We start from the raw sequence: 19,691 nt of genomic DNA, 5'->3' as shown, positions 1-19,691 counted from the left end.
GGGTTCTGACAGCAACAGCAAGACTGTGGGCAGGTTGACAGAGGTTCCCTTCAGGGCGGATCCTACAGGGACATCCCTCCCAGACTCTGGGAGATGGAGCTGAGATAGGGAAGCCAACTGCTCACAGCCTTTCCTTCCCACAACTCCTGCCCAGCCTGGCCTCCTTAAATAGCTCTCAATCCAAGCTGGGCCCATGCTCCATTACCCAAAGGAGCAGACCTGTGGGGGCAGCTCCAGGACCTGGACCAGCTCACTAGGCTTCTTGGAGAGGTCCTCTCCCCAAGTTACTGAAGGGGGTGTCTCCTCTCCCCATCCCATGTAACTTCAATCATATCCAGGGCCAAAAGGATGAGCAGTGTAAGGTGTGCACAGCATTGAGACTGGCCAATACTTACACTACGAAAGGGGAACATTTCACCATCAGCCTCAGAAATCACCTTAAGCCCACAATGCCCTTCCCCAGGACTGGATGCTGCTTGCTGAGAGGAAGGCAGAGCCAATGGAGGAGCTGCTTTCACTGGCCCTGGGGTCCTGCTTAAGCCCCTAGAACAGCTGGTCCCTGTGGTATGTGGGGAGAGGGAGACTGGTGCGTCTGAACCATCCTACGCCTCGACCAGGACTTTGTACCTAGCCACACCTTTGTGAAGCATCTGTGGCCACAGACCCAGGTTTTCCCAGAGCCATGGGGAATAAAAGCACCAGCTGCATCCAGACCTCTTAATATTTAATCATCTTACTGCTATTTGTTATCAAAGCAGTTCAACTTAATTAAAGAAAATTTGAAGTAGTCACTCATAACCCCACCCTGTAGCCCCTGAGCAAGTACTCGTTTTGGTCTGGCTGTGACATCAGCACACCTGCTCAGGATAAGGGCACTGTCTAGGGGCACTGTTTTACTCAGAGCCATGATTCCGAGCTCTCTTGGCACCCTGGGACATGTCGCCACACGAATTCCCTGATAGGAGCTCCCTTTGTTGGATCCTTGTTGGATGTCTTCCTGTATCAATAAATTCCCAGAAACAAGACCCCTGGGCATTTTTATGGCTCTTGGTTTAGGATACCAAATTGCAGGTCGTTGTTTTGGGGATATTGCTAGAGCTGAACCAAGAGCCCTGGGTAGGCTAATGGAGCCCAAACAGCAGCCTGGGATCCCCGGAGAGAGACGGTGGGCACCTGGACCCAGCACCTCTCTCACCAGAAATAAGGCAGATCCAACCTTCCTTGGAGTCCTGCTAATTGCAGTCCTCCTTGGAAATCCTATAAAGGATCCCTATGAGTCAGAACCGACTTCATACAACAGCCTTCCTTGATACCAGCAGATCTTTTTCCATTCACACTCTTCCAAGAGCTTCTTGGTGCCTTCAGGACCCACTACTGCGCAGCCACACTAGCCTGGCTTCCAAGGCCCCTTCTTCCAGAAAGCCTCTAGCCCAAGTCTTCATGGCCACCCTTTGTTTAGCCCCAGGCTGGGCTCATAGGGAGCAGACTGTGGCTTTTTCACTTGTGTGAGGGGTGGTGGTGTCCTGGAATGGTCCTGGCCCTTTCAGAATTATGCCAATATCCAACTTCAATCTGAGCCTCCCTTTCCTCAGGACATGTCCCTGTCCCCAGCCAAGGTCCAAGGGGCATTCAATTTGCCTGCTTATCTGTGGCCACTGTGTTTTTGGCTTGTGGATCCCAATTTCCCAGAACCTGCCCCCACAGGGGTGGGGCAGCAAACAAGTTACTAATTCATTCCCCCTTTTCCTCTCAAGCTCAGAAACTGCCTGACAGGCATCGACACAAAGATGAAGCCCCCAGCTTCTGCCCACACCTGTAGCACTATGCTCGTCCCACTTCTGCTGCTGGCTGCCCTCCAGGTCACCATTGCCCAAAAGGTAGCAGGTATTGTGGGTAAGAGTGTGAGGGGTGTGAGTTAGTGAGTCTGTGAACACATCTGAGAAGTGGGGGAGATCCTCTGTGTACAAGCGTGTAAATATGAGTGAGCGTGGATCTGCGTGTGTGGGCAAAGAAATGCTGCTGATCACGTACCAGGCATTATTCTGTGGGCTTGACATGGGTTCTTTCATTTCTGAAAGAGATGATCATGTTAACTTCCATTTCACAGACAAGGAAAATATCCCTGAAGGCAGGTGGTGGGGCAGGTGGTGGGAATACAAGCAGCCATGTGGGGATGCATATGTATGTAAGGGTCTGCAGGTGTGCATGTATGTGTGTCTTCCCTGGGGATCTAGGCCTCAGTGAAAGTGTGCGCCCAAGGGCAGAGAGCAACTGCCTAGAGGAACGTCCTGCAGACCTGGGGAGAAGCAACCAGGAGGGGCCACAGTTTTCTAATGCTCTGAACACTTAGCTAAGGGAAGAAAGGGAACAAAATAAAGAACTCTGTTGAAATCTTAGCTCCTGTGTCCCCCTGGTAGGAGATTACAGGAGCTATCCTCCCAGTCTATAGAAGCAAAGGTCTGTAGGAATCAAATGGCTAGTCCAGTGTCCTGTCACTGGACACAGCTAAGACTGTGTGGGAATCTTGTCCCCTCTAGGGCCAGTGGCTCACCTCTGCCCAAATAATGGGTGATCTTCCAGACACCCTAGTCCCAAGTTCTGTCACACCTTATGTGCTTATCTCCAGGGCACTGTGCACCCATAGAACAAGACAGACATGGCTCCTGCCCCATGGCACTGTAGGACAGAGAATGAAGCATGGGACTGCCTCTTATTTGAGTTGAATATTCACTTAGAAAGTGCCCCAGTGGGTTTGTCCTGAGGCCTGATTAGGGGCTCAGCCAAGGCTGAGTTTGGTCTGGGACCAGGATCCCAACTTGTATTGAAATGACCTGATACCTTCTCCTTCACTGATCCAGAATGGCATCGACATCTACAGCCTCACTGTGGACTCCAAGGTCTCATCTCGATTTGCCCACACGGTTATCACCAGCCGGGTGGTCAACAAAGCCAGTACTGTGCAGGAGGCCACCTTCCAGATGGAGCTGCCCAAGAAAGCCTTCATCACCAACTTCTCCATGTAGGTGCTTCCTGCCCTCTTCCTCACCCTCCCAATCCATCGCCATGGCATCATCTCCCACTAAGGCCCTATTAGACAAACACTCTTCCTGATGTGAAGGGTGTCAGGATGTCTGGCTTTGGGAGTCTCTCCTCCACCTGTGGGTGACAGAAAAACTAGGGGCTTTACCAGTTGAGTTAATACAATTTCAAGGTGTTTACATCTCTCCTTCCCTCCATCTGCCCAGCCATCCTTCCATACCTTCACCCACCTACTCACCCATCCATCCATCCATCCATCCTTCCATCATCTTAGAGTGCTACCCAGGTGGCAGACATGAGGACCTCAGAATCTTTGTGTTTGAGGGACACATATTTGGGGCACACTGAGGCCAGGTCCAGGCAGGAGGGAGTTACCAAATGGCAGATTCCAGTTCAAAAAAATCTCCTTTAAATCTTTCCTTGAGGAAGGGGGCTTCCTTGTTACTGGAAATTCTAAGCCACACTAGTCCCTGCCCCCAACTGGAACAGTGTAGAGGACATTTCTGCTCCTGGTCAGAGGCCACCTTGGGAGGACCCTGGGGACTCTGAGCTGCTACTGATCCTCTTACTTTGCCCTCTGCCTTCCCCCACGTGATTCCTGACTCAGTTTTGCAATGTTTGCTAACCACAACAGAGGTCCCTGTTTGTCCCTGGCCCCACAAGGAGACAATGACTGAGGGCAGCTCAGAGACAGACTGATGCCAGAAACTCAGGGTTCCTGAGGGTGCAACAGAGAGTGAACAGCTCTTAGGTGGGGGACCCACATGAACACTGGCACCTCTGAAAAACTGTAGTGAGGACAAGGGTCTCTGTCATTTATGTTCCCTCTTTTCTGCTTATTCCCCCAACACATACATTCAGCAGCTCCCACCTTGCTTAAGAAGCCTGGGTCTGTGTTGCTTACTCTTGTAGAATGTGCCTTCCAGGCTGCACTCAGCTTCTACCATGAATACCAAAGCCAATGGGTTGCCCAGTTATGGGTCCGTCACATCTGGCTCAAGGTCTCTGGACCAGATCTTGTTGTTATGTGAGGTGGGGGAGTAAAGGGCTCCCTTACCAGGTGGAAGCGCCACTCAGCATCTGGAGAGACAGCATTGTCCAAAGCGGGGAGGAGCCCTGTGGTCCACTCAGCAGCCCCATCTCTGGGCCAGAGTTCATTGATAACCAGGAAAGGCAGCCAGGTGGGAAGAGAAAGCTTAGTCCTGATGCCCTGACCTGCTCTGCTCCCCACCCATTCTCATGGATTCCCACCCTTCACACTGCCCCTACCCAGCTAGATCAGGTATATGTTTATCTGACATGGCCATCTCAACTCACACAAAGATGATTCTGGAGGGTAGTATATTTTCTTCCCCTAAACAGCCCAGTCAAAGGAATGGCAACTAGGAGCCTGTCTCTACCTCTGGAAATCCCATCAATCAGATGCCCCAAATCTGTTTCCTGAGAAGCTTGTCACCCTGCAGAATGCTTGTTCTCTATGTGTATGGGGGAGGGGGGGAACGGAGGGCAGGGGAAGGGTCACAATTTTCACCTCTTCAGTCATACACAGGGCTCAGGAAGTTCTTACTGAGGTTTAGCCAGTTCCTTTGGGAGTAGTTTGTGAGGTAGAATGGGGCAAGTGGAATGTGAAGCCAGATTGAAAAGGCAAAAGGATGCCAAGCTCCAGCCAGCCCTGCTTCCTCTGCAACCTCCCTTCCTGAGCACAGGCTTCCCACTACTGTGCCCAGCCTCCCGCCGTAGAATGAGAGCCATCATACTTTGCCGAGGTTCTCCACTCTCACTCAGTGTTCTGCACAGGCCTCATACACAGTAGGTGCATAATAAATGGGGGTGGGGTGGGGTGGGGAGAGCACTCAGGTAAAAGGAGCCCTGTGTCAAGAGGCACAGTAAATCTCAGAGGGACTCTTAGGAGAGTCAGATTGAGTCCACAAGTCCTGTCCAACTCCTATCCTAGGATCATCGATGGTGTGACCTATCCAGGGGACATCAAGGAAAAGGCTGCAGCTCAGGAGCAGTACAGTGCGGCTGTAGCCAGGGGCGAGAGTGCGGGCCTGGTCAAGTGAGCCTGGCAGTGGTGAAAGCCCTGGGTGGTGGGGAGCAAGGGGAGGGCAGCTTCTGCCCCTGCCTTCCAGCCCTCCACTCCCATCCCCACCTCCCATGGCCTTATCCCACCTGAGCTGGAGAAGCAGGCCTGATGATCTTTTCCCCCAGGGCCACTGGGAGAAAGACAGAGAAGTTTCAGGTATCGGTCAGTGTGGCGCCAGCTGCCAAGGTCACCTTCCAGCTGGTATATGAGGAACTGCTGAAGCGGCAACTGGGGGTGTATGAGCTGCTACTCAAAGTCCAGCCCCAGCAATTGGTGAAGCACCTGCAGGTACTTGGCATTGCTCCCTCCCAGAAGCGCCCCCTCCCCAATGCCCCCTGGTCTGGCCCTCTTTCCGTCTCCACCTCCCATGAGGCCCTATCCAGGGTCATCAGTGGCCCACACCTTCCTCCAGATGGACATTCACATCTTCGAGCCGCAGGGCATCAGCTTCCTGGAGACAGAGAGCACCTTCATGACCAATGAGCTGGCAGATGCTCTCACCACTGTGCATAACAAGACCAAGGTGAGCCTGCTGGTCAGCAGGGGGTGGCTTGCAAGGGCCTGTGCAGGTGATGAACCTGGATCTTCAGGGAGCAGGACAGTTGGGCTGTTTCTCTGACCTGGAGGGTGCCCCTGACATTTTAGAGCACATTGTCATTTGACAGGTAGGTAGGGTAAGACCTAGAAGAGAACAGTGGGTGCTGGTATGAGCCCCAAGGGCAGTGAGGAAGACCTTGGAGAGTAGAGTGGAGAGAGGGTCCTGGACCAAATGGAGAGGAGGAGATGGCTGAATCTGTTTATGTCTTGAGTCCAGTCTCTGCTTGTACTGTCTCAGCAACAAGGATTCACTGTCATACCCCTTCCCCAACATTGAGTTCACCCATCTGGCAACTCAGCCTGAGTGTAAGTTCCCTGAAATGTCAGCATCCTGGAATTCTCACTTCCTGATATATGATGGGTGTTGCTGGTCTGGCCTTAGCACTCCACCTAACCTCAGCCCTGATTGTTCCTTCAGGCTCACATCCAGTTCAAGCCATCACTGTCCCAGCAGCAAAAATCTCCAGAGCAGCAGGACACGGTTCTGGACGGCAGCTTCATTGTCCGCTATGATGTGAACCGGACCCTCTCAGGGGGCTCCATTCAGGTGGGTGGCTCCAGAAAAGAGCAGGCCAACCTGGAAATACATTCACTCTCACAAACCTTGGGTGTTTTAAAAGAGGCAAATTCACCGTGCCTACTTGGTGGTGTGCACAGACAGAAAACAAGCAGCTTGCCCATGAAAGGTTTGTCTCTGGTGAAGAGCTTTTGTGCAGAGTTTCTCTCCTTGCCTTGGCTGCCAGGAGGTTCACAACTTAGTTTTACCTTCAACTGCAGTGGTGGTGGTTACGTGCAGTGGAGTCAGTTCTGACTCATAGCGACCCTGTACAGGGTTTCTGAGGCTGTAAATCTTTATGGGAGCAGAAAACTTCATCTTTCTCCTGCAGAACAGCTGGTGGTTTCAAACTGCTGACCTTGAGATTCACAGCCAAATTCGTGTCCACTACATTACCTGAGCTCCTTCTCCTATACAAGTTTCTGGCATTGTTATACCTCTCTTTACTCCTTGTGTTTTGGAGTCTGTTCTCCCTTTTGGTGGATTTCAGTTTGCTTATGTCTGAACCTTTTAATATAAGCCGCCTCAAATACTACAAGAAATGGAAGATAAAGTGGGGTAGAATTTCAGTGGGTCATACATGGCCAAGGGAGGCATCCTACAAGAGGAGCTGGGCTGACACTGGAGAGAGGGTTTAGGTTTGGAGGCATTCGCAATGGAGAGGCTTGGAAGGAGGGAGCCCAATGACTTGGAGGCCCCAAGGTGGAGGAGTAATTTAGGGAGACCTGATATGCAGGGAGGGCAGGACTGTGTCTCTGACCGCCTGGGTGCCACCTCAATCTGGCTGCAGATCGAGAATGGCTACTTTGTGCACTACTTTGCCCCAGAGGGCCTGCCCACCATGCCCAAGAATGTGGTCTTCGTCATCGACAAGAGTGGCTCCATGAGCGGCAAGAAAATCCAGCAGGTGGGTCCCAGGGCCCCTCACACTGTCAGTCCCAGTTCAGCAAGTAGTCTCTTCACCATCTCCCTGGGTGGGAGCTTCAGAGGTTGAAGCAGGCCACAGTATGAGTGATCCCTGCATACAATCTTGTTACCACCCCAGATGGGAGCCTAGGGATGCCAACTCAAGGGCACAGGAGCCTTCAGGGAGGCCCGCTAAGCCAACCACCATATCCTGTCTCCCCTCCCACTGACCAGACCCGGGAAGCCCTGATCAAGATCCTGGATGACCTCCGTCCCAGTGACCAGTTCAACCTTGTTGTCTTCAGCAAACATGCAACCCAGTGGAGACCATCGCTGGTGGCAGCCACAGAAGAGAATGTGAGCAAGGCCAAGGACTATGCTGCCAGCATCCAGGCCCATGGAGGTGAGTGCCCCTCCAGCCCTGTGTGTGGGAACTTCCAGGCTTGGGGACCACCTTTAGAGTGTGTACCCCTCAGGGACCAACATCAACGATGCGATGCTGATGGCGGTGGAGCTGCTGGACAACAGCAATAAGGAGGAGCTGTTGCCCTCAGGAAGCGTCTCCCTCATCATCCTGCTCACCGATGGTGACCCCACCGAGGGTGAGTGCCAACCCTGGGGTGTCGTGGAACCTGGGGAGGGGAGTGGGGTGGCCACACTGAGGCTCCTCAGGCTCTGAGATTACAGAAATATCCATTGAGCAAAATCACTGTTTTCTTATCCCCTTCCTAAACTCGTGGGTCCAGGGGAGACCAACCCTGCGAAGATCCAGAAGAACGTGCAGGATGCCATAAGTGGCCAGTACAGTCTCTTCTGCCTGGGATTTGGCTTTGATGTCAGCTACTCCTTCCTGGAGAAGCTGGCACTGGACAATGGTGGCCTGGCCCGGCGCATCTACGAGGACTCAGACTCTGCCTTGCAGCTCAAGGTGGCGGCCTAACCCCGAGTGAGGGAGGGTACAGGGAGGCCAGACAGACCCCAGCCCAGCCTTCGTGACACCCCTCACATGCACACACCCTGCAGGACTTCTACCAAGAGGTGGCCAACCCGTTGCTGACTTCAGTGGCCTTTGAATATCCAATCAACGCCGTGGAGATGGTGACTCAGGAAATTTTCCGGCTCCATTTCAAGGGCTCAGAAATGGTGGTGGCCGGGAAGCTCCGGGACCAGAGCCCTGATGTACTCTCTGCCAAAGTCAACGGGCAGATGGTAAGGTGCAACCAACCAGTCTCCCCAGAAGGGCAGCTGGGACCGAGGGCAAACTCCACCTTTGCAGCCAGAGGAATTGGGCTCAGATCCCAGCCCTGCCCGGCTCCAGCTGATTGACTTTGGCAAATTGCAAAATGCGTTGAGCCTCAGGTCTCCTTTCTACCACCTATGGTGACAGTCACCCCTGCCTCTGGGTCCCTGGTGGAGGGTCAGTGGAATAATGAAGTGAGGCCCATGAAAACACATGTGTTGTTGTTAACATGGTTACTGTATGCACCATTGTCAGCCTGTCCTCACACCAACTCTCTGAGGTTGCAGGCAGGGCATCAGGGTGAGAGCCCAGCTCCCAAAGTGGTTCCCTCTCCTGGTTCATCCTGCTCTGCCTCAGGTGATCTGCCTGCATCACCTCCTTCCAGGAAGTCCTTCTCCTTCCCCAAAGAGAAACGAGCACCTAATATGTGCAGGCCCTTCTCTAGGCTCTGGGGATATAGCAGTGAAAGAGGCAAGTCCCATCCCTGCAGACAAATCAGTACACGAATAAGTTGCTACAGGCTTGGAAGCACCTGACAGGACTAGCCCAGGGACTCAGGAGAGCACCAGGAGCCCAGCCTGGCCTGTGGATCAGGAGGGGCTTCCTGAAGGAGGCCTAGCTGGGCAGACAGATGAGTAGGAGGTGGACAGGACCAGTGGTGGAGTGGAGTGAGGTAGGAATGTTTCAGGTCAGTGTGGCAAGATGACAGCAGGTGTGGAAAGAAGAGCAGATGGGCATGAGGGACCCGGGACCAAGGAAAGGAAGTCAAATGGTACACATGTCAGTGCAGGCCCTTGGCCAGCCTCACTGCTCCTGCCCTGCCTGGGCCTCTCTCTCCAGTACAAACAGAACGTATCCTTCCAAATGGAGTCCAATGTGGCTAAGCAGGAGGAGGAGTTCCAGAGCCTCAAGTATATCTTCCACAACTTCATGGAGAGACTCTGGGCATACCTGACCATCCAGCAACTGCTGGAAAAGATGTGAGTGGCCAGGATGCCTGGGACCAGCTGGACCTCCCACACTCAGCAGGAGCACCGCCTAGGCTTTTTGCTGGTGGGGCGGACACTGGCAGGCGTAGGGTATTTGCTAGAAGGAACCAGAAGGGAGAAGGATCTGTCCAGGCATCCAACGACCTGCTGAGCTCTGATATCTTCACCCTGCAGTGTTTCTGCATCAGATGCTGAGCGGCCAGGCCTTGAGAAGCAAGCTCTGGGTTTATCACTCAACTACAGCTTTGTCACACCTTTAACATCTATGGTGGTCACCAAACCTGAAGGCCAAGAACAGTCTCAAATTGCTGAGAAGCCCAAAGAAGATGGTAGATTTGGTAATTAAGGGCCTCTGGCCTCCCAAGCAATAGAGTTCCTCCCTAATATCCTCTCTACCCGTTCCCCTCCATCCCAACTGAGACTCCAGTCCTGCTACCCACAGACTGAGTAGGTGACAGAGCCCTGAGAGACTTGTCCCATTTCATTGAGGAGGAAACTGAGGCCAGGGCTCTGGCTCCCCTGCCTGATTCATTGCACCTATTGTACTGGGGTTGGGAATTAAGATTAATTAGAAGCAATCCAAAGTGATCAAAATCATCTTAATATTGTTCCTCTCTCTCTCTTTTATTTTACCCAGAAAACCCACACAGGATGCCCAAACCAAGAAGAGGTAAGGACCTAATATCCCCAATGGCTGACCTGGGTGGTGGTTCATTTATACAAGATTTAGTGCAGCAGCACCACGAGTTCACTGGTGCGGGCCTGGATCTGCAAAGAGCCTGGTGTCTTTAGTTACCTGTTCATTCAAATTTTGACTGGCACAAGAAGCTCTGGTAGCGTAGTGGTTACAAATTGGGCTGCTAATCTCACAGCCAGCAGTTCGAAACTACCAGCTGTTGCACGGGAGAAAGATGAGGCTTTCTGCTCCCATAAAGATTTACAGCCTCAGAAACCCTGTACAGGGTCGTTATGAGTCGAAACCGACTCCACAGCACACAACAACAGCATCTGTTGCTGGCCTTGTGTTGAACACTAGGGACACCATCCATATCCAGGTGGGGGCCGCAGAAATGTAGATCCAAGAAACAAACCCAGATCTCTTTGATTTCCAGGTCACTTCAAAAGACCATCACTAGGAAATGGAGTGTTCAGATCAAGAGGTAGCTGTGAAGGAAAGGGTGGGAGGAGGGACCCTTGACCCCTGATAGCAGAACTGGAACTCAAGTCCAGATGTATCTGATTAGGATACAGTGTTGCTGATACCTACCATCATGGAGGACAAGGAATGAAAGGACCAGCAGGTAGTTTGAGGGGCACTATCAGAGGGAGGAGGCATGGTATCACAGGAAGGAGGGTTCATTGTTGCAGCTTTAAGGTTCTCCCAGCTGCTGGGGGTTCACTAAAGTGGCGGTGTGGAAAGCGGAGCCATTCCTCCCCTGGGGCAAGGCCTCAGAACCCTGGCTGGTGGGGACCGATGGCATTGCCTGAAAGAAGACTCTACTGGTGTCAGCTTTTCTAGACCTTGACATGGAACCCATGCGCTTCCAAGCTGAAAGTTTTCCTGAATCTGCTGCTATGTTGAACCTAGAGAGGTCCACCAGACCGAAGTTCTTCCATGTGTCATCAGCACCAGATTTGTCATCAAGTAAGTCACTTTACAAACCTCTAAGCGTCTCCGTTTCCTTGTTATGAATTTGACTTATAGAGTTGGATGAGATAAAGTACCAAGCTTGAGGTGCTTTATCAAACGCTTCATCAAAGTCTTGGCACAGACCAGGAGATGTTGCTGGAGGGGGTTGGGTGTGACAATAAGTAATTGAGACTTGGTTTCATCCAGAATCGTCTCCTGAAAAAGAGTCAGTTGGAGGGAAGAAAGCAGGGCCAGAGTTTGCTGGGGAAAGTAGTGTTTACTGAGGGGGTTACTTTCATCTTCTATACTTTCTACTAGTCCTCTGTTTAAGGAGCCTTGGTAGAGTAATGGATTATGCCTTGGACTGCTAACCAAAAGCTTAGCAGTTCAATTCCACTAGCTGCTCTGTGGGGAAAAAGATGAGGCTTTCTGCTCCTGCAAAGATTTACAGCTTCAGAAACTCCATTCAGGGTTGCTATGAATCGGAACCAACTTGACTGCACATAGCAACAGTTGCCTCTTTCCCTTGTCGTCAGTGCTTTATTTCCTTAGATATGAGCTCTCCCAGCTACTTCATTTTTCTCTAGATTTGTAGGATGTCACACCACAAACCCATTTCCTTATTCATGGGGGAGGAGACCAGTCAAGATTGCTCACCAGAGCTCTTTGGACCATCATCAGCTCCCTCCCTCCCTTCTCTCCTAAGGCACCTTGTTCTTCACCCAGATTAAGGACACCTGGCTCAGAGAGTTCCTGTCTTCCTCAGCCCCATCTGGTCCCCAAGGGAGGACATTATAATTCCTTTAATTTTCTCTGAATTGGGTTCATCACCTTCTGGGGCTTCATCCATAATGAAAAAGAAGACTTCCTCCTTGTAGCTATTTCGAATCATCCAACCTGAACTCAAACACAGCTAGCAGAGTCAGCCTGGCCCCTCTCTCCTCAGTGTTTTCCCTGGTCGTGTTCTGTCCTTTTTAAAACTCTCCACCTGTAAAGGTGCTTCAAATTTAGGCATTGTAGATTAGGGACCTGCCTGGTGGATGCCATGATTGCTGGAGGATGTGCTAATTCTCAGAGTGATCTTCTCTCCACTGCTGGTTATTCCTGTATTAATGCCTGTTTTGTTGCTATTAACATCTTCAGTTTCTGATACACACATGTTTTAGGATGTGAATATAAGACTCAAAGATGATCCCACACACACACACCCAACTTCCAAGACCAGAGTCCATATTCCAGCCCCACTCTCCAGGAAGGGACTGCCTAAACCCAGACTTTCTCTCCCCCTCAGGAACAGCCACAGCAGCCCCAACCTCAGGTATGTTGTCAGTCCCCCTCAGCACTCCAACCCATCCTTAACCCCCAACCTACCTTACCTGCCTCTGGACCCTTGTATCTGCTCTCCCAGCCCCTCTCCAGGCTCCTCACGTCATCCTTCCACTGCCTGGGCAGAGTGTGGACCGACTCTGTGTGGACATCAGGCACTCTCAGGGACTAGTGAACCTGATCTCGGACCCTGACCAAGGTGAGAGACACATACACAGGTATCCACCCAGGGGGACACAGACACCACTTCATCATCCTACCTGTCCACAGATGCATATGCCTGAAGACCTTGTCCACAGGCCTGCAACAGTGGACACGCCTAACACTTGCCCTTGCTCACACATTCACCCCACAGACCTTCCCCTTGTACCACATGCCCAAGTCTGGGGGATCTGAGCACTCCAGGATCACTGGTCACCCATGCGTGGGATTGCCTCAGGCCTTCTATACTCTGAGAGCAGATCTAGGTGCAGGTAAACACAGTGACCAGTGGGCAATGCCCATAGTGAACACAGAGGAGATAGGAGCTGCCTGAGAGGGAGTGGTCAGGCCTTGGTAGGTGTCTTAGGCTGGGTTCTCTAGAGAAATAAATCCAGTGAGATTTATATATGTTTACATATGGAAGAAGTGAAGAGATACAAGAGCTGAACAGAACATTTCAAAGGTAAGCTCAAGAAGAAAAAATAAAATATAACAAAATATGCAAAGATCTGGAGTTAGAAAACCAAAAGAGAAGAACACGCTCAGCATTTCTCAAGCTGAGGGAACTAAAGAAAAAATTCAAACCTCGACTTGCGGTTTGAATTTTTTCTCTGGGAAAAATACTGAATGATGAAGAAAACATCAAAAGAAAATGGAAGGAATACACAGAGTCACTGTACCAAAAAGAAATGGTCAATGTTCAACCATTTCAAGAGGTAGCATATGATCCAGAGCCAGTGATCATGAAGAAAGAAGTCCAAGGCCACTGAAGTCATTGGCAAAGAAAAAGGCACCAGGAATTGATGGAATGCAAATTTAAATCTTTCAACAAAGTAAAGGGGTACAGGAGGCACTCACTCATCTCTGCCAAGAAATTTAGAAGACAACTACCTGGCCAACTGATTGGAAGAGATCCATATTTGTGCCCATTCCAAAGAGAGGTGACCCAACAGAATGCGGAAATTATAAGACAATATCATTGATACTCCATGCGAGTAAAGTTTTACTAAAGGTAATACAGAAATGGCTGCAAGTGTACATTGACAAGAACTTTCAGAGGTTCAGGCTGGATTCAGAATAGGTTGTGGAATGAGGGATATCATTGCTGATATCCAATGGATCTTCGCTGAAAGCAGAGAATACCAGAAAGATGTTTACTTATACTTTATTGACTATGCAAAGGCTTTCAATTGTGTGGATCATAACAAACTATGGACAACATATGAATATTCAAGAACACTTCATTGTGCTCATGACGAACCTGTACATAGACCAATGAGCAGTTGTTCAAACAGAGCAAGGGAACACCAAATAGTTTAAAATCAGGAAAGGTGTGTGCCAGGGTTGTATTCTTTCACAGTACTTACTCAATCTGTGGAGTCCTGGTGTGGCACTGTGGGTTAAAGCACCAGACTGCAAAGCCATTTGAACTGCAAGGTCAGCGGTTCAAGCTCACCAGTCACTCCTTAGAAACCCTATACCAGGTTGCTATGGGTCTGAACCAACTCAACAGCACTTAACAACAACAACAATTCATTCTGTATGCTGAGCAAATAATCTGAGAAAGTGGGTTATATGACGAAAAATGTGGCATCAGGATTGGAGGAAGACTCATTAACAACTGCAATATGTAGATGATACAACATTGCTTGCTGAAAGCCAAGAGAACTTAAATTACTTACTGGTGAAGATCAAAGCCCACAGCTTTTGGTATGGGTTGACCTCAATATAAAGAAAACAAAAATCCTCACCACTGGACCAATAAATAACATATATATATATATATAAATAACATAATTTATATATATATATATCCCTGGTGTGGCACTGTGGGTAAATGCACCAGACTGCAAAGCCATTTGAACTGTAAGGTCGGCGGTTCAAGCTCACCAGCTGCTCCTCAGAAACCCTATACTGGGTTGCTATGGATTGGAATCGACTCAACAGCACTTAACAACAACAACAAATATATATATGCAGAAAAGATTGAAGTTGTCAATGACTTCATTTTGCTTGGATCAAACATCAACACTTAGAAAATCAAACAACAATGCGTATTGCATTAGGCAAATCTGCTGCACAAGACCTCTTTAAAGTGTTGAAGATGAAAGATGTCAGCTTGAGAACTAAGGTGCACCTGACTCAAGCTATGGTATTCTAAATCACCTCAGATGCATGCGAAAGTTGGATAGTGAATAAGGAAAACTGTAGAAGAATTGCTGCATTTGAGTTATGGTGTTAGAGGAGAACATTGAAAGTATCATAGAATGCCAAAAGAATGAATAGATCTGTGCTGACAGAAATACAACCAGAGTGCTCCTTGGAAGCCAGGATGGCCACACTTCATCTTTCATACTTTGGACATATTGTCAGGAAGGACCAGTCAACTGGAGAAGGATATCATGTTTAGTAAAGTGCAGGGTCAGAGAAAAAGAGGAAGACCCCCAATGAAATGGATTGGCACAGTGGCAGGTGGGCTCAAATGTAGCAACGATTGTGAGGTTGGTCCAGAATCAGGCAGTGTTTTGTTCTGTTGTGCAGAGGGTTGTTATGGTACCTAGCAACAACAACATAGAAGTTTATATCAAGGAAATGACTCACAATTGTAGAAGTAGGAGAGTCCCAAGTCCAGATCAAATGAATTAAGATCCAGAGGCAGGTACAGCGGGGTAAGAAGACAGGCTGCTGATGGCTCCCAGGATTGGCAGGTAACGTCAGGAAGCCATTGAGCATCATGACGTCATTGAACATCATCGAACCTCATGATGCCATCGAATGTCATGATGTCATTGAACGTCAGGAAGCCGTTGAACATTGTGATGTCATTGAACATCATCAAATTGAGCAGGCCACTGGAAGACAGAGGACAAGCCAGATGCAAGATCCAGACCCAGAAGAAAGCAAACAAGATTTGTCTGAGTGCCTCATATATTGGAAGCAGGCCACACTCCTTAGGAAACATCCTTTCAATTGATTGGCTGCTCATAGCAGAGCTCATCGTAGAGTTAATTATATTGTATTATATCTCGTTGTTTGGATAACTACATCTCAACTGCCAAACCACTGAGAATCCTGGCCCACTCAAGTTGACACACAACCATAACTATCACAGCAGGCAAGTGGGAGACCGCTAGGTAAATGTGAGGAGAGGCAGGTTGTGGTATCACAGATGGAGGAATTAGCTCCTTCAGAAACATCAAGCCCCCAAATATTCAGTGGGACTGTAGATGGTGGAGGATGGGTATGGTGGTAGGAGGTAAGTGTGTTGCTGGGCCCCTGGGAAGGGCCTCACTGGTATAGTGGACAGACATGGAGATGCACACATACTTAGGCATGCTTCCACACACACCTACAGAGCCTCTCAGAGACACCAAACTGCACAGCTCCCTCATGCCTCCCAAATTCCACAGAATCTTAATCTAGTCAGGTCCAGAAGTCTGTTTGCTCCTTGAGGGCAGGGACCACCGATTTTCTACCTGAATCGTGGCCATGGTATCTCGCCCAGGGCCAGGCATACAACAAAGATTTTAGAAAGGTTTATAGACTTAAAAGATGACCTCCCTTCTCAGAGGCCTTGTTCTGAGGAGTAGCCACCACAGAGGATTTGGGGACCATTTCACAGTCATATAAAACCAAGCAATGAGTGGGGTGATTGTGGGAATCAGACCTCTGTGTGACAGAGTGTTGAGGAAGGAGGTGGGTTTGTGGAAAGCGTAATCAGGGAGAACTTCCTGTTTGGGCCAGCATCCATTGCTGACAGGGTCTACAGCTTTACCTCTCTGGTCCTGATCCTCTTAGGGATTGAGGTGACTGGCCAATTTGAGAAGACTCAGTTTTCATGGATTGAAGTGACTTTCAAGACTCCTGAGGTGCATGTCCGTGTGTCTCCTGAACATGTAGTGGTGACTCGGAACCAAAGAAACTTTGTTTACAAGTGGAAGGAAACACTGTTCTCAGTGATGCCTGGGTAAGCCCCCACTTGGGGTACTAGGTGAATGACCGACCACATTGCTGACAGATGGCCTGAAACCAAGGGCCTAGGCATGAGTCCTCTGCAATGGGCATACCACAGGAGGGGTGGAGAAGCAGGGAGCCCTGCTGTATTCCTCTAGGTCTAGAGGGCACCAAGTTAAGACCTAGTGCCCCTTATACCTAACCCAGGCCACAATTCCATGCAGATGACAGTATGACTAGGCTCTAGCTCTGCTGGTAATACTGGGTGACACTGAGCAGGCTATGTGGCCTCACTGAGCCTCAGCTTCCTCATGGAGAACTAGGGGTGATCATCTAGCCCTTACTCAGGCTGGAAAGGAAGAATCAGAGAGAGTGGGCTGGGGAGTACTTTTTCCCTTAGATGATGCAGTGCCTTGGGGGCACACCATCAGGGACCCTCCACACACAGTGAGCCAACAGAGGCAGTAATGGGAAGCTGGAACACACTGCTCCTGAGGAAGATTATTGATTTTCTCTTTAGTCTGGTTTTGAAGCTCAGATGACAAATCCAGCTGGTGTCAATTAGCTGGCGGGTAATGGAGGCCCCACTGTAGGGCCTTCTAGAGACAGCTCTTTGGCTCTAGAAGTCACAAGCCTTCCCGGGAGAGGGACTAAGGACCAGAACTCTCTGTGGCCAGTGTCTTCTTAGCTACCCAGACTGCACCATAGCCCATCTTTTCCCCCAAGTATGGATGGCTGTCCTACCGTGTTCCTCAATGGAGACTCACTGACAAAGGAGTTCCCATCTTGTAAATCTAAGGGGCCTGCCTGAAGCACTCCCCAATTTCCTAAGTCTCCCATTAGCTGAGGAATATATAAAGATAAATAGCATTCCTACATACAAAGTGGAAAATAGATAAAGAATTCCTATTCATTGTCTGGAGTCCTGTTGTGGTGCTGTGGGTTAATGCATCAGACTACAAAGCCATTTGAACTGCAAGGTTGGGAGTTTAAGCTCACCAGCTGCTCCTTGGAAACACTATACGGGGTCGCTATGGGTTGGAACTGACTTGACAGGTAGCGTAGTGGTTACAAATTGGGCTGTGAACCACAAGGTCAGCAGTTTGAAATTACCAGCTGTTCTGCCAGAGAAAGATGAGGCTTTCTGCTCCCATAGAGATGAATAGCCTCGGAAACCCTGTGCAGGGTCGCTATGAGCTGGAATCAACTCCATGGCACATCACCACCACCACCACCACAACAACAACAATTTATTGTCTAAGTCACCTTCAACCACAAAATTGGCAGTGCAAGCTCACCAGTTGCTCCTCGGAAACCCTATACAGGGTCAGAACCGACTCAATGGCACTTAACAATGACAATTCATTGTCTGAATACTTTTTGGCCTATCATGAGCTATAGAAGAGATACATAAGGAAAAGTAGACCACATCGTTCAGACTGAACCAAGACAACAGGACAATTTGTCCTGAGGGAAGTCCCACTTAAAAGAACCTCCTAGTAACAGCAAGGTTATTGGACATACTTAAAGGAGTCCAAAATTCATCAGAAAATTTAAATGGCAAGATTTTCAAGGATTATTATAAGGAAAAAAGGAGAAGATAGGATAAAGAGGGATTTGCCATTGTAGACGCTATAGTACTTTACTAAACCCTCATCATCAAGAGCCTGGCACCAGCCATGAAAACAAAAGGGACAGTGTAGGTACATCTGAGAAACTCCCTAACACAACCCACAGCACCATCAGAGCTCCATGTATATAGCCAGATAGCATAATAATTATAATCATATAAAATAATCCATGAAAAACAAAATGTAAGCAAATAATAGGGATAGGAACTATTATTTTATAAATAATACTGTCATTATATTAACTTTGGTCCCATTTTACCCATGAGAAAATGGAAGCCCAGAGATTTAAGGGATATCTCATGCAAGGCTGAATTATGAATTCCTGAAAACAAAGTGTACCCCCAGGCCCCTGTCCACCCCAATTGTTGAAGTTCTGGCCTAGATTTCATGCCCCGATACCTGGCTCAAGATACTGGGTTTTTCTACAGCCTAAAGATGACCATGGACAAGACCGGTCTCCTGCTGCTCAGTAGTCCAGACAAAGTGACCATCGGTCTGTTGCCTTGGGAAGGCCCTGGGGCGGGACTTCGGCTCCTTCTTCGAGACACTGACCACTTCTCCAGCCACGTTAGCGGAATCTTTGGTATGCTGCCCATGGCCCCATTTTGGGACCTCCTCAGGGATTACCGTGGCCCAGGAGCAGACAGTACCTCCTCATCTCTGTGTGTCTCCCAGTCTCTATCTGACGGATCCACCATTTGTATCTCAGGCCAGTTCTACCAGGACGTGCTCTGGAAGCCCGCAGCATCAGAAGACACTAAGGGAACGCTGACAGTTCAGGGAAATGACTATCCTGCCACCAGGTGATCTAGCTCAAGCCAGTCCACTGACCTGGCCAGGGATGGCGGCTGGAAGGGTGGAAACTGGCAGTCACATCCCGCCCCCCTCCCCCGCTCAGTTATCTTTACACAGGAACTAAAGGCAATCAAGGGAAGGGGTGAACCTCAGGCATATCACAAATAGAAAACATACCTGCCCAGAGATCACTGGGGATGCTTGGGGGCAGCAGGAAACACCCCCAAACTCTCAGAGCCTTAGACCCTAGTGACCATATACAACAGGGTCCCCCTGGGTAACTCTCTGGGTGAAAGAGCCTTGTTGTCATATCTGAAGAGTATTCTAGAGGGGCCGCAGGGCTCCCTACCCATCATGTCCCCATCCCCAGCTGTCCCTGTCTCTTCTCACCATACCTGAGATCTGCTGACCACTTGCCTGCCTGTCTGTCTGTCTGTCTATCCCAGAGAGCTCAAGCTGGATTACCAAGAGGGGCCTCCTGGAACAGAGATTTCCTGCTGGTCTGTGGTACTGTAGTTTGGATGAGAGGAACTGTGGGGTCCCACCCACACTCTCTGACAGAAAGTAATATAAGTATATTGTAGCAATCACAGGATCACCCGTGGGGCCTGGACTGCAAGGGGTGGGGGGATTCCTACTCATCATAAATAAAGAAATGTGTTGTGAACTCAAGAAGTGGAGCATCCCATGACCTCATAACCTCATCCTGGACACTAGCACGGTGGGATCTCTGACTGTTGG

The 19,691-nt window shown here is 49.6% G+C and overlaps 1 protein-coding gene across 1 annotated transcript; it reads left to right on the top strand.

Moving 5' to 3' along the window:
- The first annotated feature begins 1,787 nt into the window (after positions 1 to 1,787).
- Positions 1,788 to 19,466, top strand: ITIH4 (inter-alpha-trypsin inhibitor heavy chain family, member 4). Its single transcript, XM_006876058.1, has 19 exons — positions 1,788 to 1,877; positions 2,859 to 3,019; positions 4,994 to 5,098; positions 5,251 to 5,413; positions 5,538 to 5,648; positions 6,141 to 6,269; positions 7,069 to 7,185; positions 7,419 to 7,587; positions 7,661 to 7,786; positions 7,931 to 8,112; positions 8,208 to 8,393; positions 9,265 to 9,404; positions 9,588 to 9,742; positions 12,335 to 12,361; positions 12,452 to 12,568; positions 16,369 to 16,537; positions 18,584 to 18,738; positions 18,865 to 18,958; positions 19,397 to 19,466. Exons 1-19 carry the CDS (start codon positions 1,788 to 1,790, stop codon positions 19,464 to 19,466), a joined length of 2,466 nt encoding a protein of 821 aa, XP_006876120.1.
- The last annotated feature ends 225 nt before the right edge of the window (positions 19,467 to 19,691 follow it).

This window comes from Chrysochloris asiatica, unplaced genomic scaffold, assembly GCF_000296735.1.
Source record: "Chrysochloris asiatica unplaced genomic scaffold, ChrAsi1.0 scaffold00350, whole genome shotgun sequence".
In the NCBI taxonomy this organism is placed as follows: Eukaryota; Metazoa; Chordata; class Mammalia; order Afrosoricida; family Chrysochloridae; genus Chrysochloris; species Chrysochloris asiatica.
This window is presented reverse-complemented; position numbering and strand designations above follow the sequence as displayed.

What these genes read in the sequence shown, in the direction of transcription:
- ITIH4 (XM_006876058.1), top strand. Translation starts at nt 1,788, where the DNA reads ATGAAGCCCCCAGCTTCTGCCCACACCTGTAGCACTATGCTCGTCCCA. An exon ending in GCGGCAAGAAAATCCAGCAG is followed by an intron (nt 7,186 to 7,418) that starts GTGGGTCCCAGG and finishes CCCACTGACCAG; the next exon opens with ACCCGGGAAGCCCTGATCAA. An exon ending in ACTCTGCCTTGCAGCTCAAG is followed by an intron (nt 8,113 to 8,207) that starts GTGGCGGCCTAA and finishes CACACCCTGCAG; the next exon opens with GACTTCTACCAAGAGGTGGC.